The sequence below is a fragment of the Convolutriloba macropyga genome, chromosome 8, assembly GCF_964194025.1.
Source record: "Convolutriloba macropyga chromosome 8, txConMacr16.3, whole genome shotgun sequence".
Classification (NCBI taxonomy): Eukaryota; Metazoa; Xenacoelomorpha; order Acoela; family Convolutidae; genus Convolutriloba; species Convolutriloba macropyga.
In genome coordinates this window covers 44186614-44212823 of record NC_134475.1, presented here as the reverse complement: position 1 = coordinate 44212823, position 26210 = coordinate 44186614, and the positions used below count along the sequence as shown (strand labels likewise).

General features: G+C 36.3%; 1 protein-coding gene across 1 annotated transcript in view; it reads left to right on the top strand.

The window, feature by feature from the left end:
* The first annotated feature begins 800 nt into the window (after nt 1–800).
* LOC142344754 (uncharacterized) overlaps nt 801–26210 on the top strand; it is a 47086-nt gene continuing 21676 nt past the window's right edge. The window contains exons 1-2 of the mRNA XM_075396651.1: nt 801–1560; nt 10177–10444. Of these exons, the coding sequence (XP_075252766.1) occupies nt 1185–1560; nt 10177–10444 (644 nt within the window). The 5' untranslated portion in view covers nt 801–1184. The remainder of the gene's footprint in view (nt 1561–10176; nt 10445–26210) is intronic.

Here is a 26210-nt window from a genome sequence, read left to right as displayed (position 1 = left end):
TTGCATACTTGGGATGCGAAAAAACGTCTGCTCGCTGGCATTAAATATGACACGGCGATAAAAGGTGTACTGTTTTCTCATTTTTTTTGTCGCGAAATTGAAAATTGAGGTGTCTCTTCAACGGCCCAACATCGCAAATAGATTTCATGGAGTACTAGGAGACAGCACTTAGTAAACACGTTATTTAGTGAGGTAAAAGAAGAAGAGGACAAACAAACGGGGTCAAGTGGAGTTCGCCGATAGTTAATACTTCTCAAATTTAATCAAGAACTGTTAGGAAACTCGAGTGAGTTTTAAGTAACCAGTTAATATCAATTTAATTCATAACCCAAGGAATTAAAATCAGCTTTTTGTTGTTAAGTTGTCACATGATTTCCAATGTACTGTCTTTAATAATAATTTTTGAAGAAATTTGGCATCTTTGCACACAAATATAAGGTTTTTTAAGTGACATTCAACCACTCAATCACAGGCGGTAGGCCGTTTGAACTGAGAACTAAAATTAATTAAGTGTGACTGTGAAGGCTACATAAAAATTTGAATAACTGAAAGCTTTTAACTTGGTTTTCTGTGGTGAACGACGTTGAACTGTAGTTAATTTGCCGCTGCTTTTTGTTTATAGTTAAACAAGTTTTATACAATTTGAGCTAAATTTTATGCTAGCATTGTTTAATGCATGCTCAAAAATAATCGAAAATGAAATTTTAATGCATTTTTCTCAGCTCAGACAGATTTTTTTATAATTTAAGCGAAAAGCTACATGGCAAATTTTAAGCATATTTTGCGCGCGTGACGGTCAATAACCGCGTCTGATGAAAATAATTTTTACTTCTGAATTTCTTCGTGAAATTGGATTTTTTATAATCATTCGACTTGATTAATATGCATTAAACAACGCCCTAATTTGCATTCTAGAGTGGATTCGAATCCATAACTAAGAAAAAAGGAAAGTGACAGTTTTGGGAGGTTCCAATTTCTGTTTTTCATGTTTGTTGTTGTTATTGCAGGTTAACATGTATTATCCAACGCGGCCAATACTTACTACTATTTCTTCCGTGCAATTCCGGTAATCTATCGTTCTCAGGTCTATAGCGTGCTTTGTAACATATCATCTCAATTGTAAATACGATTACGACTATTTATTTTCTGTTATTTCTATCATATTTACATTTTTCACTGGAACTATGCAATCAGTGCTGGCTTGTCTTCAAATTGTCTGGACACATTCTCGAGGAAAGCTTATCGGAATCCTGGCGTGTGTCTGCATGACAGCGATATTCTCTCTTGTCAAAATTTCAAAATTGCCGCCTCTGGTGCCATTTTTATACCGTGGTTTCTTCGCAGCTCAGGTATTGCTTTTAATTACGATCTATTCTTGTGGCTATGACGGTGTCCGCCAAATTCAGAAAAATTGGAAGCTTTTGTTCCTGCGATCTGGCTTTGATTCTGCAGCAGCTGCTTTATTTTATTCGAGCTTGGCGTACTTTCCTCTGACGGAGATTGGTTTCTTGATGCAGACTCAAACAGCTTTTACAATGATTGTCGCCTTCATCATTCTCAGTGAGTTTTTAATTGCTCTCGAACCAAGTTTGAAGCAATTTTTGTAAACGTGTTTCTGTTTTTAATGCTAAGTTTTTGTTTGACCGTTTTCTTTTAGAACATTCTATCGATTTCTCTTCTTAAGTGACTTTTTCACGTTTGACTTTTGATTTTTGAGTGATTCAGAAGTTAAGTCGCTGCTAAAAGTTGTTGCTAAAATGGAACCGATTGTGAGCGATGACCATAGATAGCACTTGAAGCGATGAGGGTAATGTTACCGACTCTCATCCAAATGGTCGTGGGTTCAAACCCCTCCCCAATCGGAAGTTTTTGCGCCCAAAGTATTTCCCTAGCCCATACCCCTAAATTGTCTGACACGCCAGTCGACCGAGGAAGTCCGTCCAACGTTAGTCTGTTTATGTTTCTAATGTGCTGTTGTATTTGCATAAAAAGATAGCTGGACGGGCTATATTTTCTTTTTAGTAGAATATTGAGATTTGAGATTTTACTAAATTAATCTATTTGAATACAGTTTTACAGCCAGTTGCAGCTATTGCGTGGTAACTGTCAATATGTAGGATCGGTTGTGTTCAGTCGCACAATATGTTTCGACCCCTCTCATCCACAAATTATTGAAGCCATATTCTATAGGTTTTTCAAACTTACATAATTTTTAGTTTCACATCTTAACATTGAAATTTTAAACGGTAAACAAATGCTAAATATTAGCCAATGGATTTCAACTATTCCAGAATAAAGCTATAAGAGTAACAGTCTTTTCTATTGTACTAACCATTTAATTGTACAAAATCTAAATCACAGTGTTGAAGTAGTTGAGCACGAAAGTTTCGGTGATCACTATCCTGTCATTTTAAAATGGAGGTTTCTTAAATGTGGACAAGAAAATTTACAAAAGTTTTACAAAAGACGCCAAGTTTAACGAAAACTGTCTTCTGGCTCTAAAAGATGCGCTAACTCTTAAAAATGATGAAAATCCATTCCCGCATTGATCCAAATTAGGCGTTCGAGGACTTATCCAATTTTCTGTGCAAATGAATGATCCGTTTGCCACAATGATACTTCAAGGAAATTGTAATTGGTTCTGTAATTGCTTGAAACCTTGAGAGCGAAACGTATTAAAGCTCAGAGTTTGGAGACTATGATACCGCTTCTTTGAAGACATTTAAAAGATAGCGTAATAATCTGTGAAGAGAATTGATATTTTTCAAACGAAACCATACTTCCAAAAATTAAATTCCTGTTGGTGAAATTTGTACCAGACAAAACAAGTGCCATATTATAATGTCCGGGACAAGTGCCATGTCTGGTACAAGTGCCATGTCTGGTACTTGAAATCAATACCAGACAAAACAATCCCGGACAAAACAGTTCCGAACAGCAAAATATTCCCAGACAAAACATTAAGCTGATTTTTACTTAGTTTTAGCCAAAATATGTATTTTGAAACAACTTTTTCTTATAATCCTTGTTCGTATCAATTAAAAACAAAACATTCAGAAAATTAACGCATAGACTATGGTTGTTAATCGTTCCGATCCCACTTGTGTGGGGAGGAACTATAAACTCAAATGGTTTTTTTTGTTCAGACAATTTTGTCCGATCGATATATTCACCGTAGAGAAATGTGAGTAGTATCATTGAGAAGCTCGTCTAGCGTAGAATTCGCAATTAAAGAAGTTTTTTAATTTCGTTTTTTTTTTCGAGGAGTTATCGAGGTTTAAAGTTTCATGTGAACACGGGATATTTGGTTCACTTTTGTTCACTTTTAACGTAATTTATGTTCGAATTAACATTTTTACCAGAAAAAATTAATTCACAATTAACTTTCACGCTACAAGATGCATGAATTTGGTGTTCCCAATAGACGAAAGGCGATAAAAAAGACTAGTTCTTGTCTCACAGGGAGATTTACTATCAAAAAAATTCGAATTCTATTTCAGAGCTGTTTATTAGAAATTTTATTTTTTTAAGTCACTAAAATAATCACCTTTCATATCGATGAACCGCTAATGACAAACCTCATTACATTCCAATGATGCCCAATGAACAGATAAAATAGCTTACAAGGAATCGCTCATAATTTTTTTTGCCTTCGACACTGAGTGTTCGTAATTTTTAATGAAATTTTGATTTTCTTTTAAATTTTACTGAATTTTAGAAGTCCTATGCCATAGAGACGATGACTAAAAGTGCAATAGTTTTCCTAATGAGAATTAAGTGAACCTATCTAGTGCTTTGAGTGGAAAGCTAATGGTTGTTAAGACATTGAAAAATAATTTCTTGAATTTTTTTGAACGTTAGCCGGTATTAAGCTTATTTTTGCTAACTCTAATTGAATTTCAGTAATGACAGGACCCCCGTATTTCGTACTGCAACCAACATTAATTTGGCTAATTGTTTTTTCCTTCAATTATTGGCTTTATGACTTCAATGCGACGAGTTTCTATATATATTTTAAAATCTTTGGATATTTTCTTCTTAATTTTGTTTTTTGGAATCTTATCGCATTATCCTAAAATTGATAGTTCCCATTGGCTCAGAGAAGACGTTAAAAGAATCAATGATAAAGTTTTCAGAGAAAAGCTCTTGGATCAAATGGATTCGACACTTTCTTCTCGCAATTTTCTAAAGAGTTTTGTATTTGTCTGTATTTGTTATTGTTTTTAAAAGTCATGAGACTTATTCTGATTCCTGATCGCTGACTGGTCAACGACAAACAGCATTTCTTCCAATCGAGTGATAATGTAGCGTATTTATTGACTTCGGTTGAATGCTACTGAATTTAATGTCGTTGATACTACGGGTTTTCTGATAAGATTTCGTGGTTTTATAATATTTGTCCATATTTGTTGATTTTTTGAAGTCCTATAGTTACAGAAAGAGGAGGCTTATAGCTGTTAAAAAATTAATTGAAAATAGAATTCCTTGTACTGAAAAATTCATTTTCTAATGGCGTCGACAGTTGTCTCATTTTTTTAGAATTAGCTGTTTTTTATTCTTTGTGTAGCCGCAAAGTGCTGAAAGGTCTCATAAGCTTCTAATTGAAGATTGAATAAATGATATTACCCTATGCTGTTAGATGATAGCAAATAGTCTCAAATCTTATATTATTCTTTTTTATTTTTGTTTTTTTTCGTTTTTGTATTGTTTTTTGTATAGTTTTGTTGTTGCTTTCGTCGACTTTTAACTAATTCTCATCATTGAGTGTTTCCATCCAACTCCTTGTTATTCAAAAATTAAATTTTCGATTGATATTATATTGTAACTGATGTTTTGTTTCGAGGAAAATATGCGTTTTCATAAATGTTTTGTGAGTTGTCAATGTCTGTTTTTTTTTCATTTTTTTACCACGTTCGCGTAATCACTGAGCCCAATTGTTTTCAAATGTGGCCCAAGTGAACTTATTTAATCGTTCAGTATAATTTTAGCTCGATCAGTATAGATCACAATTTAAATAAAAAAGCAAAATTTAGATGTAGCTAATACTTTTAATGGCCTCATCGATTTGTTTCCGCAGATTATTTGTATTTTCTTGAGATTTTCTGTATCTTTAGTACGTTTCTATGGCTTAGTCTAAGCAAAGACCGGTCTTATCAGTTTCGTAATTGTTTCATAACAAACATATGGAGAATTGTTTTGTTAAAGCTAGTGATTTTAAGACGTTTGAAATTATTTGTTTTAAAAAATGTTGATAGATGTTTGAATTTAGCATCATTATTTTTCCTTTTTACTTGTTACCTGGTCTTCTTAACGAAAAGTCCCATCTGCTGAATACTTAAGGTAAAAGAAAATTTGTGCAGTTAAGCTTTTATCTGAATGCATTTTGACGTTGTTTACTAGCTCCTTTTACATTTAGATATTGAGTTTTCGTCATTAATTTTTTTAAATTTTGCTTATTTGTTTTTTTCTCGTAGTCTTTTTCTTGGCAGATCTTTTGAGCGCTGTTGTGAGACATGGCATTATGTAATTCAATTAGTAGTTTGGGTGTGAAACAAGTTTTTAAAACTCAAACATCTATTTTGTCTGGGGCTATTTTTTCTGCTTTTATCGGACTATTTTGTCTGGGAATATTTTGCAATTTGGGACTGTTTTGTCTGCGACTGTTTTGTCAGGGACTGTTTTGTCAGGGACTGTTTTGTCCGGACACGATATGAACTGCCTAAATTAATTTAAAGGTTAAACAGCATATTCAATCGTTTTGTACTAACTTCTTTGAACTGAAACATAGTGCGGGGAAAAAGTATGAGAATGTCTGCATGAACCATGTCTCAAAATGCAAGTTGAAAGACTACGGAGTTGGTTTTTCAGTTTCAAGTATACTGATTATTCTGTGGAAATAACTTTAAATAATTTTTTTATTCATTGGATGATGATAGTTTTGGTGCAGTTTTTCAAAGTAAACTTTATTGTTCAACTAAAAATCACAAGGGGCTGTGTTGTCCTGTCATTTTTTTTCTTTTGCAATTTTGAGTGAAATTAGAACGTTTCGAACGAGAGAGAGAGAGAGAGAGAGAGAGAGAGAGAGAGCGAGAGAGAGAGAGCGAGAGAGAGAGAGAGAGAGCGAGAGAGAGAGCGAGAGAGAGAGAGAGAGAGAGAGAGAGAGAGAGAGAGGGAGAGAGAGAGAGAGAGAGAGAGAGAGAGAGAGAGAGAGAGAGAGAGAGCGAGAGAGAGAGAGAGAGAGAGAGAGCGAGAGAGAGAGAGAGAGGAGAGAGAGAGAGAGAGAGAGAGAGAGAGAGAGAGAGAGAGAGAGAGAGAGAGAGAGAGAGAGAGAGAGAGAGAGAGAGAGAGAAAGGGGGGAGAGGGGGAGAGAGGGAGAAAGAGAGAGTTAATTCCTCTGAGTATAAATAATTCCTCTGAACATCAGAATATAACACGTGACAAAATTTCCTACTTTTAGAGTTCAAGATCAGAAAGCGTCAAGTTATCATTGCATTACACATAAAACCATTATGCACTCAGAGAGGACAGTTTACGGATCCGACTGGATCACTGAGCACTGCCCTCAATTCTTTTGCAATTGGATATCACTTCAAAAAAAAAGAAAAAAATCTAAGCAGAAAAATAGATGAAATTCTCAATTTGTTTGGAATTTTCTATTTTTGACAACTTTTTACCCATTTAGGAAGCCCCTGCGACAGCAAATGGAATCATTCAGTAATGTCTTTTGAATAATTTAAAAAAAAAAATCCGCGAAAGGTGTACACAAAGTAGCAATTAGAAGATTGTTTTTGTTAACTTATAACTCGATAAATGTAGTTATCTCTAATCTTGTGCACCGGAGTGACAAACGAACAACTAGAAAACTCATTATAGTTTGATAGTAACACATTGTTTTCAATAAAAAAAGATTAAGTAAATTGGCACCTCTGTATCTCATTGAATTCCTTTCGAACTTTCGTTTACACTTTGGTATTTTCAAAAACCATTGCAATGATCTTGTTAAATTGTTTGATCGGAATTCAAAAGAAAATAACTCATTAAGATATGTATCTGTGTGCATTTTATACACTGATTTTGTTTCAAATTTAAGAAGTTCGTAAATATGTATTTTGTGAGCAGTTAAGACTTTGCAGTTCTCAAAAAAATTGAGTTTCATTTCTGTATTTCTGGAACAGAATGAGTCTGTCAACTTTTTTTGCAATAGAACTAAAGGTTTCAAGGCGGGAATGCTTACACATCCATATATCAGCACACCATATTGGATGACTGGTTTGATATTTGATTAATAAAACTGGAGTAAGACCCTTCTTGGTACATAATGCCTTATTTTTGACACTAATCCGCACTGCATTGCTAACTTTTTTTCACTTCCTCAATGTGCTCTGTGATTTTTATTTTTTGTCCAAACGCACTTTGAGAGACTTGCAGCTTTCAGACTCATTTATATTAACAGAATTTAATTTAAATACGGAAACCTATTGACATCAGAGGGACTGTTTCCTATTTTAATATTCATTTCACAAGTTTTGATAGCGTCGAGCCATTTCTCTACAATGACCGAATAGTTTTGCATTGATTCAAAATCACTTTTGTCTGCTGTTAAGTTGGTATCATCTGCGATGAGAAAACTTCTGAAGACTTGGCACACGTCTTGAAGGTTTATTTATGTATATCAAAAAAGTAGCGGGCCAGGAATCGAGCCTTGTGGAACTCCACAGTTTAACTTCAGCCAGCTGGAGTTGCAACTGGAATTATTGACTGAAAAAAAATTGCTGTCTTTCCGATAAATAATCACAAATCCCTCTTAGGCAAACTCATATTATACCATATAGTTCATGCTTTTGTAATACGATTTCGTGGTCTATCGTGTCAAAAGCCTTTCTTAAGTCAATAAAAAATGTGGCTACCTTACAATTGCAGCTCTCACGATCTGTTTCTGTTAGTTTTGCAATGGCGTCAATAGTGCTATGTTTTTTTCGAAAACCAAATTGATTAGGATGGAACAAATCGAAAGTTTCGAAGCAAGTATAAGTTCGATTATACATAACGCGTTGAAGAACTTTACTCCATACAATGAGAAGCGAAATTGGTTGGTAGTTATTTACCTCGTCTTTCGCCCCTGCCTTGTGCAGAAGTACAATTTTAGCTGGTTTTAGAATACTTGGAAATTTACCATCTTTAAAAGATTTATTTACGAAATGAACAAGATGATTGCAAATTAAGAAACGTGTTCTTAAATCTTTCTTCTTAAAATAATAAAAAGTTGTTGTTAAGAAGTTGAGTGGGGGTGATGTAATTACTTTTTCTGTGACTAATAGTACAGGCAGTGAATTGAAAGATTAGCATAGAGTTAAAATAGCCGAGATATTTAGTCAATGGAGTGAACATTATTATTGTTTCAGAAAATTGGAGAAGTCAACGAAAATGAGGTCCAAATTCGTCGACTTTTATCGCTGTGGAAAAATTCGCTCGTTTTGTTTATTTACCCAAAACTCCTCTAAAACGAGGGTAATACAAATTAATGTCACTTCACTAGTGCTAGGAAATCTCGCTTAATAAATAGGAAAACCATTTGTGAAGAATACTGAGTAATGGCTCGTTCACTCCTGGTTGTCTTTTTATTTGAATTTCTATCTGGTTAACGTTTTTCAGTTTTTTACTACAGAAATTAAAAAGCGTTTCAATTAGGAATTGCTGTCTTGAGAAAGGGAATGAATTGGTATTGACCAACGTCATTAAGTCGTTACGCACTCCTCTGAGAGCGTTACTAGTCTCTAAATATGAGATTTGGCGAAGCTGCTGAGAAAACTTTAATTAGTGGTTCGAGAAGCAACTGTTGGAGCTGTAAACCAGCCCACATGCCCGTCCAGTCGTTTGAGATAAATTGGTCAGGCATTAGTTGATAAGGTTTTTGAGAGAACTATAATTAGAAAATTTGTCGACAAAAAATCTTCTTGAATTTTTAGTGTGTCTGAATGTAACTTTTTGAGTTTCATGCTTTGCTTGATTTCTTGTATGATTTTAATTGCTAACATTCAGAATGTAAGCCTCTAATTAAATTTGTGGCAATTCTTCTAAAACCGCCCAATTTGGTTTCATTTTAATCTTTATTGTGATCTGTAATAACGTCTTATACCATATTTTAGCCCTTTATTAACGTTAGCCTTTCCCGGCCAAAGCGAGGCAAAATCGACCCCGCTTGCAGTTTCAAAGCGATTCGACTGACAGTAGTCGGTTGTATTAATTTGTCTTTGTTCTGTAATTCTGAGCACCATTTTTGAATTACCGACCTCATGTTAGTGCGGTCGCGGTATTTTTAAATGGTTTTGATTTTTCCGTTTTTACTCATTGAATTTCTTAATATGTGCGAGGCAATCCGGACTGAAACTTTGAGAAAAATTTCGGTGATGAAGAATTATAGCGCAACAAACTACAGCTCGAAAATTTTTTCCTCTAATTTGCGTGTTCTTTCTTCTGTCTATACGCCGCAAAACAAACAATGAAACTAGCATATTGGCTTGATTTTGTCGGGGAGTTTTGCGGCCCATTAGTTATAAACGAGGTGAAAAAGAGTGACAAAAAAGGGAATTTAGTTCAAATTTGATAAATCTGCCGACAGTGTTTTTACAACCCCCCCCCACCCCCCCCCGTTACAAATTTTATGTTCTTATATAGCACGTTACTATGTTAAGAAACTAGCACGTGTGACTGGGGAGCGTAAAAGTTATAAGCGCACTAAGCTGGGTGGGGGGAACAGAATAGATCCACGTTTTGCGGCGTAGTGTTTGAACTTGTCTTATTGACCTATTTGATGAGTTATTGGATAAGTTGATAAGTTAAATTTACGCTTTCGTTGAAGGGTTTTGTTACAGTCTGTCCTTCTTATATGTTGTTTTTGTCTGATTTTGGTAAAGTTTAGATTTCAGTTTGAACAGTTAATCGGCAGTGAAAATCTCGATTTATCCGTCCATTATATTCTTTCTTCCGCTTTCATCAGTTTACCTTGATCTGCACACTCCTTGGATGAGACAAGATGAATGCTTGTCCCTTCTCATTGTGTTGACAAATTATCACAATGCTACTCTGTTGGGTGAGCAAAAAGGTGCATGTAAAGAAAAAAATTTTTCACTGGCGAGCATATTTGGTTAAAGTAGATATATAATTTTAGCGTTTTAGGAGAGAAGCCTTCCCTTTTCCAAATACTGTGCGCATTTGGTGCAATGGTAGGGGCCATTCTGGTCATCCAACCTCCAGTTTTGGGCTTTCCGTCCAAGTCAACAACTGCAGCCCAATCGGATTTCGAGGCCAATTTGCGTTTCTACATGGGGTGTGCTGTGATAACTGTGGCGCTGTTGATGTTTGCATGTGGAGGAACTATTATGAGGATATTGTCTACCTCTGGTCAGATACACTGGGCGACTACAGCCATGGTCCAGGCAGCTTTGTAAGTTGGTTTACACAAAATCTATACCTTCTATCCCCCATCCACCCCCCCCCCCCCCCCCAACTAATGTCTTCATGAGTAAAATTTTTGTCTTGAAAAGTTTAAAGTAATTTAAAAGTTTGTACTAAAAATGTCTTTGTTTCTCCTCCCTTTTAAATTTTTAACAACGCTATATTGCTATATTTCAAGACAGTAGTTGAGCACCACTTTTTTCAGGACTTTGAGTGTTTGTATTATTTTAGCATTAAAATTATTTTCATCTAAGGACAAGGTTCGTTCAATTATTTTCCTAAATTTTGGAACCTTTTGGAAAATTTTACGAAGAAAAATATTTCCTTAATCTGAATTTCTAGTCGCCATATACGCATGTAGTGAGCCTAATACAGCATGTTAAAGCTTAAGTTGCCGATTTGCAAACTCCCATGGCAGGAGGCCTCTATCGAATGTCATTTTGTTGCAATAAAGGATTGCTCTCACTTTTATTAATAAGAGCGAAACACTAATTGGCGCTGGTCGTCTCGTCATCAATTTTCCGATTTTGCTCATTTTCAAAGTTCCGAGGGAAAACATTTTGCGGTCATATTAACGGGTAGTGGATATAAAACCGATGAACAGCTGTCAGTGGCCTCCAAATTTGAAAAGTTTAAAGTATTTTAAATGTTTAAACTAAAAATGTCTTAGTTTCTCCTCCCTCTTAAATTTTTAACCTAAAGCTGCGGAATGAAATTTTTTTGATTGTTGAACGACCTGATAAGTTTGCGAAACAGAACGTTTCAACAAAGCTATATTGCTATATTTCAAGACAGTAGTTGAGCGCCGGTTTTTTTCAGGACTTGAGTGGTTTTTATTGTTTTAGCATTAAAATTGTTTTCATCTAAAGACAAGTTTCGTTCAATTATTTTCCAAAATTTTGGAACCTTTTGGAAACTTTTTACGACGAGAATATTTCCTTAATCTGAATTTTTAGTCTCCATATATACGCATGTAGTGAGCCTAATACAGCATGTTAAAGCTTAAGTTGCCGATTCGCAAACTCCCATGCCAGGAGGCCTCTATCGAATGTCATTTTGTTGCAATAAAGGATTGCTCTCACTTTTTTAATAAGAGCGAAACACTAATTGGCGCTGGTCGTCTCGTCATCAATTTTCCGATTTTGCTCATTTTCAAAGTTCCGAGGGAAAACATTTTGCGGTCATATTAACGGGTAGTGGATATAAAACAGATGAACAGCTGTCAGTGGCCTCCAAATTTGAAAAGTTTAAAGTAATTTAAATGTTTAAACTAAAAATGTCTTAGTTTCTCCTCCCTCTTAAATTTTTAACCTAAAGCTGCGGAATGAAATTTTTTTGATTGTTGAACGACCTGATAAGTTTGCGAAACAGAACGTTTTAACAAAGCTATATTGCTATATTTCAAGACAGTAGTTGAGCGCCAGTTTTTTTCAGGACTTTGAATGCTTTTTATTGTTTTAGCATTGAATTTGCTTTCATCTAAAGACAAGATTCGTTCAAATATTTTCCAAAATTTTAGAACCTATGGGAAACTTTTTACGAAGAAAATATTTCCCTAATCTGATTTTCTAGTCTCCATACGCATGTAGTGAGCCTAATAAAGCTTGTTAAAGCTCAAGTTGCCGATTCGCAAACTCCCATGCCAGGTGGCCTCTATCGAATGTCATTTTGTTGCAATAAAGGATTGCGCTCACTTTTTTAATAAGAGCGAAACTTTAATTGGCGCTGGTCGTCTCGTCATCAATTTTCCGATTTTGCTCATTTTAAAAGTTCCGAGGGAAAACATTTTGCGGTCATATTAACGGGTAGTGGATATAAAACAGATGAACAGCTGTCAGTGGCCTCCAAATTTGAAAAGTTTAAAGTAATTTAAATGTTTAAACTAAAAATGTCTTAGCTTCTCCTCCCTCTTAAATTTTTAACCTAAAGCTGCGGAATGAAATTTTTTTGATTGTTGAACGACCTGATAAGTTTGCGAAACAGAACGTTTTAACAAAGCTATATTGCTATATTTCAAGACAGTAGTTGAGCGCCGGTTTTTTTCAGGACTTGAGTGGTTTTTATTGTTTTAGCATTAAAATTGTTTTCATCTAAAGACAAGTTTCGTTCAATTATTTTCCAAAATTTTGGAACCTTTTGGAAACTTTTTACGACGAAAATATTTCCTTAATCTGAATTTTTAGTCTCCATATATACGCATGTAGTGAGCCTAATTTAACAAAGCTATATTGCTATATTTCAAGACAGTAGTTGAGCGCCAGTTTTTTTCAGGACTTTGAATGCTTTTTATTGTTTTAGCATTGAATTTGCTTTCATCTAAAGACAAGATTCGTTCAAATATTTTCCAAAATTTTAGAACCTATGGGAAACTTTTTACGCAGAAAATATTTCCCTAATCTGATTTTCTAGTCTCCATACGCATGTAGTGAGCCTAATAAAGCTTGTTAAAGCTCAAGTTGCCGATTCGCAAACTCCCATGCCAGGTGGCCTCTATCGAATGTCATTTTGTTGCAATAAAGGATTGCGCTCACTTTTTTAATAAGAGCGAAACTTTAATTGGCGCTGGTCGTCTCGTCATCAATTTTCCGATTTTGCTCATTTTCAAAGTTCCGAGGGAAAACATTTTGCGGTCATATTAACGGGTAGTGGATATAAAACAGATGAACAGCTGTCAGTGGCCTCCAAATTTGAAAAGTTTAAAGTAATTTAAATGTTTAAACTAAAAATGTCTTAGCTTCTCCTCCCTCTTAAATTTTTAACCTAAAGCTGCGGAATGAAATTTTTTTGATTGTTGAACGACCTGATAAGTTTGCGAAACAGAACGTTTTAACAAAGCTATATTGCTATATTTCAAGACAGTAGTTGAGCGCCGGTTTTTTTCAGGACTTGAGTGGTTTTTATTGTTTTAGCATTAAAATTGTTTTCATCTAAAGACAAGTTTCGTTCAATTATTTTCCAAAATTTTGGAACCTTTTGGAAACTTTTTACGACGAAAATATTTCCTTAATCTGAATTTTTAGTCTCCATATATACGCATGTAGTGAGCCTAATACAGCTAAAGCTTAAGTTGCCGATTCGCAAACTCCCATGCCAGGAGGCCTCTATCGAATGTCATTTTGTTGCAATAAAGGATTGCTCTCAATTTTTTAATAAGAGCGAAACACTAATTGGCGCTGGTCGTCTCGTCATCAATTTTCCGATTTTGCTCATTTTCAAAGTTCCGAGGGAAAACATTTTGCGGTCATATTAACGGGTAGTGGATATAAAACCGATGAACAGCTGTCAGTGGCCTCCAAATTTGAAAAGTTTAAAGTATTTTAAATGTTTAAACTAAAAATGTCTTAGTTTCTCCTCCCTCTTAAATTTTTAACCTAAAGCTGCGGAATGAAATTTTTTTGATTGTTGAACGACCTGATAAGTTTGCGAAACAGAACGTTTCAACAAAGCTATATTGCTATATTTCAAGACAGTAGTTGAGCGCCGGTTTTTTTCAGGACTTGAGTGGTTTTTATTGTTTTAGCATTAAAATTGTTTTCATCTAAAGACAAGTTTCGTTCAATTATTTTCCAAAATTTTGGAACCTTTTGGAAACTTTTTACGACGAGAATATTTCCTTAATCTGAATTTTTAGTCTCCATATATACGCATGTAGTGAGCCTAATACAGCATGTTAAAGCTTAAGTTGCCGATTCGCAAACTCCCATGCCAGGAGGCCTCTATCGAATGTCATTTTGTTGCAATAAAGGATTGCTCTCACTTTTTTAATAAGAGCGAAACACTAATTGGCGCTGGTCGTCTCGTCATCAATTTTCCGATTTTGCTCATTTTCAAAGTTCCGAGGGAAAACATTTTGCGGTCATATTAACGGGTAGTGGATATAAAACAGATGAACAGCTGTCAGTGGCCTCCAAATTTGAAAAGTTTAAAGTAATTTAAATGTTTAAACTAAAAATGTCTTAGTTTCTCCTCCCTCTTAAATTTTTAACCTAAAGCTGCGGAATGAAATTTTTTTGATTGTTGAACGACCTGATAAGTTTGCGAAACAGAACGTTTTAACAAAGCTATATTGCTATATTTCAAGACAGTAGTTGAGCGCCAGTTTTTTTCAGGACTTTGAATGCTTTTTATTGTTTTAGCATTGAATTTGCTTTCATCTAAAGACAAGATTCGTTCAAATATTTTCCAAAATTTTAGAACCTATGGGAAACTTTTTACGAAGAAAATATTTCCCTAATCTGATTTTCTAGTCTCCATACGCATGTAGTGAGCCTAATAAAGCTTGTTAAAGCTCAAGTTGCCGATTCGCAAACTCCCATGCCAGGTGGCCTCTATCGAATGTCATTTTGTTGCAATAAAGGATTGCGCTCACTTTTTTAATAAGAGCGAAACTTTAATTGGCGCTGGTCGTCTCGTCATCAATTTTCCGATTTTGCTCATTTTAAAAGTTCCGAGGGAAAACATTTTGCGGTCATATTAACGGGTAGTGGATATAAAACAGATGAACAGCTGTCAGTGGCCTCCAAATTTGAAAAGTTTAAAGTAATTTAAATGTTTAAACTAAAAATGTCTTAGCTTCTCCTCCCTCTTAAATTTTTAACCTAAAGCTGCGGAATGAAATTTTTTTGATTGTTGAACGACCTGATAAGTTTGCGAAACAGAACGTTTTAACAAAGCTATATTGCTATATTTCAAGACAGTAGTTGAGCGCCGGTTTTTTTCAGGACTTGAGTGGTTTTTATTGTTTTAGCATTAAAATTGTTTTCATCTAAAGACAAGTTTCGTTCAATTATTTTCCAAAATTTTGGAACCTTTTGGAAACTTTTTACGACGAAAATATTTCCTTAATCTGAATTTTTAGTCTCCATATATACGCATGTAGTGAGCCTAATTTAACAAAGCTATATTGCTATATTTCAAGACAGTAGTTGAGCGCCAGTTTTTTTCAGGACTTTGAATGCTTTTTATTGTTTTAGCATTGAATTTGCTTTCATCTAAAGACAAGATTCGTTCAAATATTTTCCAAAATTTTAGAACCTATGGGAAACTTTTTACGCAGAAAATATTTCCCTAATCTGATTTTCTAGTCTCCATACGCATGTAGTGAGCCTAATAAAGCTTGTTAAAGCTCAAGTTGCCGATTCGCAAACTCCCATGCCAGGTGGCCTCTATCGAATGTCATTTTGTTGCAATAAAGGATTGCGCTCACTTTTTTAATAAGAGCGAAACTTTAATTGGCGCTGGTCGTCTCGTCATCAATTTTCCGATTTTGCTCATTTTCAAAGTTCCGAGGGAAAACATTTTGCGGTCATATTAACGGGTAGTGGATATAAAACAGATGAACAGCTGTCAGTGGCCTCCAAATTTGAAAAGTTTAAAGTAATTTAAATGTTTAAACTAAAAATGTCTTAGCTTCTCCTCCCTCTTAAATTTTTAACCTAAAGCTGCGGAATGAAATTTTTTTGATTGTTGAACGACCTGATAAGTTTGCGAAACAGAACGTTTTAACAAAGCTATATTGCTATATTTCAAGACAGTAGTTGAGCGCCGGTTTTTTTCAGGACTTGAGTGGTTTTTATTGTTTTAGCATTAAAATTGTTTTCATCTAAAGACAAGTTTCGTTCAATTATTTTCCAAAATTTTGGAACCTTTTGGAAACTTTTTACGACGAAAATATTTCCTTAATCTGAATTTTTAGTCTCCATATATACGCATGTAGTGAGCCTAATACAGCTAAAGCTTAAGTTGCCGATTCGCAAACTCCCATGCCAGGAGGCCTCTATCGAATGTCATTTTGTTGCAATAAAGGATTGCTCTCAATTTTTTAATAAGAGCGAAACACTAATTGGCGCTGGTCGTCTCGTCATCAATTTTCCGATTTTGCTCATTTTCAAAGTTCCGAGGGAAAACATTTTGCGGTCATATTAACGGGTAGTGGATATAAAACAGATGAACAGCTGTCAGTGGCCTCCAAATTTGAAAAGTTTAAAGTAATTTAAATGTTTAAACTAAAAATGTCTTAGCTTCTCCTCCCTCTTAAATTTTTAACCTAAAGCTGTGGAATGAAATTTTTTTGATTGTTGAACGACCTGATAAGTTTGCGAAACAGAACGTTTTAACAAAGCTATATTGCTATATTTCAAGACAGTAGTTGAGCGCCAGTTTTTTTCAGGACTTTGAATGCTTTTTATTGTTTTAGCATTGAAGTTGCTTTCATCTAAAGACAAGATTCGTTCAAATATTTTCCAAAATTTTGGAATCTTTTGGAAACTTTTTACGAAGAAAATATTTCCTTAATCTGATTTTCTAGTCTCCATACGCATGTAGTGAGCCTAATAAAGCTTGTTAAAGCTCAAGTTGCCGATTCGCAAACTCCCATGCCAGGTGGCCTCTATCGAATGTCATTTTTTTTGCAATAACGGATTGCTCTCATTTTTATTAATATGAGGGAAACACTAATTGGCGCTGGTCGTTTCCTCATCAATTTTCCAATTTTGCTCATTTTCAAAGCTCCGAGGAAAAACATTTTGCGGTCATATTAAAGGGTAGTGGATATGAAACAGATGAACAGCTGTCAGTGGCCTCCAAATTTTCGGTTTTTTTCCAATTTCACCCCTAAAACCCAACGGTCCGTGGACCAATTGCTTTTTCTAATATTTTTGAAGCAAAATTTTCAGGGTCTACTATAGATATCTCGGAGAAAAATATAGAAAGCTGACAATTATTGCACCCGGAGGTGTTTTAAATCCACTTTTTTTGAAGGGTTGAGGCAATTAATTAGCTTACCAATAATTTCAATTTACCCTCTGCTCTAAAAACTGCGAATTTCACAAAAAATAGGAATCGTAAAGTTTGATCATTTTTCTTCGTCAGAAGCTGAGAACAGTGGGATAGAAGCAAAATGGCACTAGTAAAATCCATGTAGTTTTTCTACGGCTATTGCACGGCCAGTCGTTTACAAGTCAATTTTCCTGAAGTTTTTAATTGCTCTCAAACGAAGTTTGTAGCAATTATATTAGTCCTGTCGGTCTTTTTTTTATGCGATTTTTCGCTTGACCAATTTTTCGTCTGACGCTTTTGACTTTTCGTCCTAAAAAACGGGATAAACAGGTAGCGCCCAGCGGGCATTAAGTGCTCTTAGAGACTTTTAGCTCTGTTTCAGCTCAAACAGTTTTGGAGTCTTATACTTATGGTGTGAACAGCGGTTCTTAGAGATTGAAGACCCCCCCACCCCCCCAACTGCTGACCCCCCCACTATTGCCCCCCACCCCCCCCCCCACCCGACTGTCGCCACCCCCATCGACACCCCCGTGCACCCTCCCCCCCACCCGTGGCTAGCTACTGACGAACAACCGCTAGCTAAAAACACAAATTTATACTAATTTTCACAATTTTTTTCAAGATTTTAAAATTTTTGTCAGTTTTTTAAGTTTTTCAGCCCTAGGTGTCAAGGAATCCACTCTAGGATTTGATATTTTCTATTTGATCATTTTTTGATAATAGGTTATTGAATAGTTTCTAGTTGTAATAGAATGGTTTCAACATTTCAACACTGCGATTTTTTTGCATTTTTTTGATAAATTTTGAAAATTTTTTCAATGTTTTTGAAAGTTTTTGTCGTTTTTTAGGTTTATCCAGCCTCAAGAGCCAAGGAACTTCCTCGAGGGTTTAATAATAGGTTACTATGTAGTTTCTAGAAGTAATGGAATCATTTTCAAGATTTCAACATCACGAATTTTAGGTTTTTTTGACGAAAATTGCTATATTTTTAAAATTTTTTGACATATATTTTCATTATTCAAGATTTTTCAGCCTCAGGGTTCAGACAACCTCCTGAAGGGTTTGATAATACGTTGCTGCATAGTTTCTAGTGGTAATAGAATGTTTTTCAACATTTGATCATCACGATTTTTAGCAATTGTTGGATAAAACTTGATTTTTTTTTCAAATTTTTCAAAATTTGTCATTATCTAAGTTCTTCCAGCCCCAAGAAACCTCGTATAGGCTTTGATAATAGGTTACTGAACAATTTTTATTGCGATAGAATAGTTTTGAACTTTTTAATATCACAAATTTTATCGATTTTTTAATAAAACTTCTGATTTTTTCATTTTTTTTTTAAATTTTTGTCATTTTATTTGCAGTTTTTGAGTCTTTTTTTGAGTTTAACGATTAATACTGGCCAACGAAGCTTTTTAAGTCTTGCAGATGGGTTACATGACAAAAATCCAGAGGCAAAAAATGTTCTTTGAACATTTTCGTCACTGCGAAATGTGGAAAGTTTTCTTCTGAATGTTGCACTTTCAGTTTTTTATATGATTTAGTTACTAACAAGGCTAGAATCTCATGGAAAAAATTTCTAGCTCTCTCTTTCTCTCTCTATGTGTGTGTGTTGGTTGGCGTTTCTTTCCTTCTCTTTCTCTTCACTTCAGCGGCTGTTATGTGGCGTGATAATATCGTCTATTACCCTAGCCTGACGCCTCTTCAATCAAGCGAAAGCTAACCTCACTAAACAGTGGTTAGGTGCTGACAACCGCCCGCCGGTCGTTTGAGAGCAATTCGACCGACGTTAGTCGGTTATGTTTGTATTATAAATTACTAGCAATGATAAATTACAAGCGGGCTTCCTGATAAAGTGTACCTGTCACCAAAAAATTTATGATGACTGCAAATGACATCTCGTAATAAGTAAATTTAGCAGGACCTGGACAATGTGGAAAAGAAATAATACTCATTCCGTCTATCCTGGCTTACCAAATCATGACGCCTATTAAGTCAGTAAAATTATCCCCAAGTTAAATGGAGATTCGTCAACATTTCTATACGGTTTCAAGCCTAAAAATTAAAAATTTCCAACTCTATGACCAAAATTTTTCAAAAAATGAATTTTTTCTCAAAATGTTATTTAAAACTTTTCTATACAAGTCTATGCTTTGTGCAGGATAAAAACTATTGCACGAACTTTTTTTTCTGAATCATCTAAAAGGTTTTTTGGAAAATTGAAGGCATCAGGTAGTGTATAAACATATAAATTACTCAACGCATGTAATGACTTTTGATGTTACTCGCTAAGGCTGATTTTGTTCAATTGTGTAAACACACGCAAATTTTCCCGCTTAAAATTCACTCGCTTTGTTTAGCTACTAATTTCTCTTGATTCAAAAGACAATTCAATATTTAATTCAATCCTTTATTTACATAGTAAACAGCTATCGCGAACGTACATTATTCTGGTCCGCCGACAAAATGAGCCAAGCAGCGTCTACAGAGACAAGTTCCAGAAGGAGGCGTGCCAATTCACGACAGCTCAACAAGATCTTTGATGAATGGGATAGACTTAGCCAGCCATTTAACGAAGACGAGCTCAGATTGGCCCTCTCCGAAGCTACTGAATGCTTCAAAATTCAACAGCAACTAGACGAATCCTATTTGGAAACAGTGCAGGACGATCAGTACGATACAGAATTCGATCTGGTTCAAGGCAAGCACACAGTAGTCCGCAAGAAACTATTTCAAATGGGAAAAGCCATAGACAAATTTGAGCTGGAAAAGGTGGACGAAAACGTGACTATGAATACGTCTTTCGGAGATGCAACACAGCACCAGCCGCATGTTGCAAAGCTACCACAGATACAGCTACCCAAATTCGATGGCAAATTCACTGACTGGATAGCCTTTATCGATCAATTCGATACAGCCGTGCACCTCAACACGAAATTGTCAAACAGCCAGCGACTTGTTTATCTGAAAAGTTGCTTATCAGGTCCCCCTGAAAAACTAATAAAAAGCCTATCATCAACTGACAGTAACTACGAGACTGCAAGAAATCTACTCGAGCAGCGATACAAAAACGATCGCATAATTCTACGCACATTGCAAGCTAGGGCTGTTGATTTCAAGCCTGTGAGAGGAGAAAGCAAGTACCAACTCCGTCTGCTACACAGTACTTTCAATGAAGTAACTCAGTCGATTCACTCACTTGGCCGACAAGTTGATAACGACATGTGGCACTATCTTCTTTTCACAAAATTGGATATCGACTCTCAGAAAGCATGGGAACTCAAAAATGAAGGCACTGAATGTCTCAAATTTGACGAACTGATGACCTTTCTTGACAACAGGGTAAGATCGATGGAAATGCTAAACGATCCCATTCCCCCCAAACAACTGCACGTCACTGGACGGGATGAGCGATCGAAGCAAGTCTTCAAACATCCGTGTGTCGTGACTCAATGCAAGGAATGCCATGCGCCGTGGGCTTGCTCAAAATTCAAGGGCCTTTCAGCAAAAGATAAGCAGTCTGCCATAGCCGCCAGTAAGTCCTGTCAAAATTGCTTGAGATTCAATCACGAAAGTGACCAATGTTCGTCACAGTCTAGATGCAAAACATGCCAGGGTAAGCATCATACATTTTTACATCAGGCTTTCAATGCTACACCAGGCACACATGCTTGTAATTTGACTCAAAAATCTTCCCAAATGACTATTTTACCAACTGCTCGTGTTCAAGTAATTGGTAGAAACAAACAAGTACACAATCTAAGAGCATTGTTAGACACAGGAGCTCATATCAATGCAGTTACAGTAAAAGCCTGCAAGACACTGGGATTAGAACCAAAACCTTCCAATGAAAGAATCATAGGGGTCAATCAGAAAGACTCAATGCCAGTTGACGGTTCTCTCAAACTTGAAATTATTCCCAAAACAGGGGAAAATATTACTCTCAACTGCGTAGTGCTGAAGACAATTACAGCCAGTGAAAATCCTAATCAGCCCCTTTCAGAGACTGACTACGCAGACTTGGTCAATTATAATTTGGCTGATGATCAATTTTGGCAACCAGGCGAAATAGACATACTACTCGGTATTTCTGCATACACACAGATAATAAAAGGACGAATACTGAAACAAGGTTCCTTATGCCTCACAGAAACTACGCTAGGCTGGACAGTTTCAGGATTAGCTAACCTAGAATCAGCAAACAAACCTGATGTAAAGTCGAATGCAATATGCCTCCTTGACAACGAAATCAAGTCCTTTGCCAAATTTTGGGAAATCGAAGATGTTCCAGCACTTCCTCCAGCCATGTTCACTCCCAAAGAATTGGTTTGCATTAATCACTATGACACGACAACAACATATGGCCAAAATGGAAGGCCTCAAGTTCGACTACCAATTGACCAACATGAAGCCATTTTTGATCCAGACAGTCAGGAATGGTTGCCCGACATTGGAGAATCATCTCGAAAAGCGCTCAGACAATTTTTGGTTAACGAAAACAAGCTTTCACGAAACGCAGATGCCCAAACTCAATACACAGAATTCTTTCAAGAGATGATTGAGACAGGACATTTAGAACCAGTGCCTGAAAGCGACCATAATCTGCCACCCGAGAAACACTTTGTGATGCCACATCACGCAGTATGGAAATCAAGCTCTACGACTACAAAATGCAGAGCAGTTTTCAACGCATCAGCAAAAACAACGAACGGAAGAAGTCTCAACGATTGTCTCCTGGTTGGTCCAAAACAGCAGCCCGACCTTTTTGAGATACTGATTCAATTTCGTCTCCATCGCATTGCTTTATCAGGTGATATCACAAAAATGTACCGCCAAATCGAACTAAACGAAAAGGACCGTAACTTTCATCAGATGTATTGGCGAAGTAGTCAAAAGCAACCAATAAAGAAGTACCGTATGACACGAGTCATATACGGCGTTTCTTCTAGTTCATACCACGCTATCAGGGCACTACGTGATACAGCAAAAGATGCTCCATCAATTCATTGCAAAAATTCATTACTCAACTCATTTTATGTTGATGACCTTCTTGGTGGCGGTGACACAAAAGAGCAAGTCATTGGCCTGTTCAAGAACATTACAACTACTCTAGAACTCATTGGGATGTCTATTCGCAAGTGGGCAAGCAACTCACATGAGGTTATGGAAGCCATTTTCCCGGATCTACAAGAAAATACAGATCTTTTCATCGGTGAACATGACCACACCATCAAAACTCGGTCTCAACTGGCAGCCCAAAACCGACACTTTCTATTTCAATAGACCCAAAATTCAGTGCAGCGTTGTTACAATGAATCTGCCCGAACACGAAAAAACAGTTATTGAGTGTCCATCAGTCGAACTTGACGAGTTTCAAAAATCGGATTTTCCACAATTAGTGGTCAACCTTGACTGTAAAAAACTAAAGGAAATCCATTTATTGGACTCCCACGCTTCTAATCATGCAACTCCCCATGTTTGCCCGATTAATTCAATGCAATTTTTAACAGGGTTTAATCAAGAAAAAACATCAAAAATCCCACAAAAAGGCGAAAAAACGGTCAAAACTGGTGTCGACAAAAATCTGCAAAAAACGCCCATTGGTGATATCCGAGATGTTGCCTCAGATACTGATAGCTGCCCGAAGTCATCCGAACTTTCAGAACCTGAAAATAACTACTCAAACACAGAAAACCAAAAAACCGAAAAACAAAAATTAGTGGTCACGTTTGGGGACAAAATTTTCGCAAAAAATGAAAAATTTGGTAGTGAAAAACAACACCATTCGAAAACTGAACCATGCCCGAAACTTTTCGATCAAAAAGATTCCAGGTCCAACAAACCTATGTTCGACAAAAGAACGCCAAAGCCGCAGCCGAATCAAAAAACTGGTCAAAATAAAGAAGGTAAAAAATCAACTTTTACTTCATCTAACAACAGAATGTTGATAGATTCAGTTAACAGCAACTTGCCCTATCCTGAAAATGTACATATAACCACCAGAAGAGCAATATCTAGCAATATGGGTAAAATATTTGACCCTATCGGTCTCCTAACACCAGTAACGCTTCAATGCAAAATTCTTTTCCAAATGACTTGGGAACATGAAATTGGATGGGATGATGATGTTGGGGCAACCATAACTGACCAATTTAAAGCTTGGATGATTGGATTACATCATCTATCTGAGCTACGTATACCACGCTTTGTGGCCAACTTCGCTATTGAAAAAATGCAACTTCACTTATTTTGCGATGCTTCTGAAAAAGCGTACGGAGCCGCTATATATGCCCGATCACTGGGAGCATCTCAGACCAAGTCTACCTTGCTATGTTCCAAGTCCAGATTAGCGCCCAGAAAAACACTCAGCATACCGAGACTTGAACTGTGCTCAATGGTTCTAGGAGCGCAGATGATACAAACAGTTCCGACAACGGTAAACCAAAATGGATTTACAACTGAAATATATGCTTGGAGTGATTCAACAGTTGCCTTAGCTTGGATTAATTCTACCCCTAGCAGATTCTCAACATTCATAGCAAACCGTGTGGCCAAAGTCCAACAAATAATTCAACCAGAAAAATGGCGATACGTGCCGACAGAAGAAAATCCGGCCGATCATACTACGCGCCCGGTGCCAGCAAAACAGCTTTCATCCCTTAGAATGTGGTCGGAAGGCCCACAATGGCTCTCTGATAGAAAGCTGACTATCCCAAAACAACCAGAAATTCTTCAATCAACAGAAGTAAAGAAGGAAGTAGTGCGGAGCCAAATATTAACAATAGATTCGGGCACTATTCCCGAACCTGTGGGGGAGGAAAACGACCCGCTCAATGATCAAAACATAGAGCAGTCGAATCACCATATCGACCAATTATTCCCTATTGAACGTTACGGAAGTCTCGACAAAGCAATAAGAGTAGCAAAGCATTCTAAAGTTTGCTTATATTTTGCTTAAAAAGCCTATCGAGAGAAAAGAATTCAAGCGACAAGCATTAAATATGCTTGTTAGAGATGTGCAGAAGCAAAACTATATTGATGAAATAGACAAATTGCAGAAAAGCCAAAGCATAAGCCGAAAATCGAGAATCCTTCAACTTTATCCCTTCATAGATGAGGAAAGAGTTTTAAAGGTTGGTGGACGTCTAGTAGCAGCAGATTGCTTGAATGAATCTGCCAAATTTCAATCAATTTTGCCTTACAAAAATCATCTTTCGAGGTTAATCGTACTTGACAGTCATCAGCGAGTGTTACATTCAGGCGTAAACGCAACAGTTGTTCATACGCGTCAGAAGTTCTGGATAATTCGAGTGAAAACGCTGACAAGGTCTATAGTTGGAAACTGCATCACATGTTTTCGGTTTAATGGCCGTAACCTCTCTCAACTCTTAGGCGACCTACCACAAGAACGAGTCAACCCTGCTCCACCATTCAGTAACGTGGGCATAGACTTCGCCGGTCCAATGCCTTACAGATGTGACAAGACTGAAGCCAAATGTTATTTGGTAGTCTTCGTATGCTTCGTTACAAAAGCCATTCATTTGGATGTCACTAAGGCACTGAATACACAGGAATGCATGAAAGCTATCAGACGGTTCATTTCTCGACGAGGATGCCCAGCACGCATATTTTCAGACAATGGTACAAACTTTATAGGATCATTGAATGATCTCATAAAACTCAAAAGGATACTGAGAGAGAAATACGGAACTGATTGTTTACCTCAAGCTGTTCTAGATTTAGGCATCAACTGGTCAACAATTCCAGCCAAAGCTTCACATTTTGGTGGACTATGGGAAGCAGGAGTCAAATCGAATAACAGCTAACCTCTATTTGGATGAAGTGTATACAATGCTATGCCAAGTCGAAGCTGTACTTAACTCGAGACCGCTCACAGTTGTCTCAGATGATGCAAAAGACAGTTATCCCTTAAACCCTGCTATGCTATTAACCGGCTTTCATAATCATCAATTGCCTTTGGTTGTTTCCCCAATCCCAAAAACAAAAGATGAGGAAGATCCAAATAAGCGCTTTCAATACTTGCAGAAACTCATAGCAGAATTTTGGAAGAAATGGACAACTGAATATTTATCCCAGTTGCAGACCAGGTCAAAAAACATGGCCGAAAAGCAAAACCTGACAAAAGGAGATTTAGTGTACATCACAGATGACAACAGTCCTCCCTTATCATGGTCTCTGGGAATTGTGCATGAAACATATACAGGAAATGACAATTTGGTCAGAGTAGCCAAAATAAAAACAGGAAATGGCAAATTCTCAAACAGACCCATAGTAAAACTCAGAAAGATACCAATCAACACAAGCTAACCTCAATCCAAAAGCTCTGGAAAATGGTCCTGCAGAAAGGAGCCAACTCGATCCCGCCTGCCGTCCTTCCCACGAGCACACTTTCGGTACCTGTGCACCCGGACACGGGAATATTTTACAACTGGAAGTTGGATTCTTACAAGCCTCACTTCGCAAGGACTAAACTTGGTCCAAATATGATTCTTTTTGTGATACAAGATTGAATAGCGGTTGATGCTATCAAAAACTGACATATGATCTGAAGTAATATTTCATTTATATTATTTTTGATGCCAGACATCAACGGGGGCGGCAATGTATAAACATATAAATTACTCAACGCATGTAATGACTTTTGATGTTACTCGCTAAGGCTGATTTTGTTCAATTGTGTAAACACACGCAAATTTTCCCGCTTAAAATTCACTCGCTTTGTTTAGCTACTAATTTCTCTTGATTCAAAGGACATTCAATTCAATATTTAATTCAATCCTTTATTTACATAGTAAACAGCTATCGCGAACGTACAGGTAGTTCAGAGCTCTCAAAATATCAGAAATAAACTTTGAAAATTTAAACTATCTAAAAGCAGAAAACTGTTTTTTTTCTAAATTCCAAAAAATTGCAAAACGTTCCTCTCATTTAATCAGAACTAATCATTTGAGTGTTTC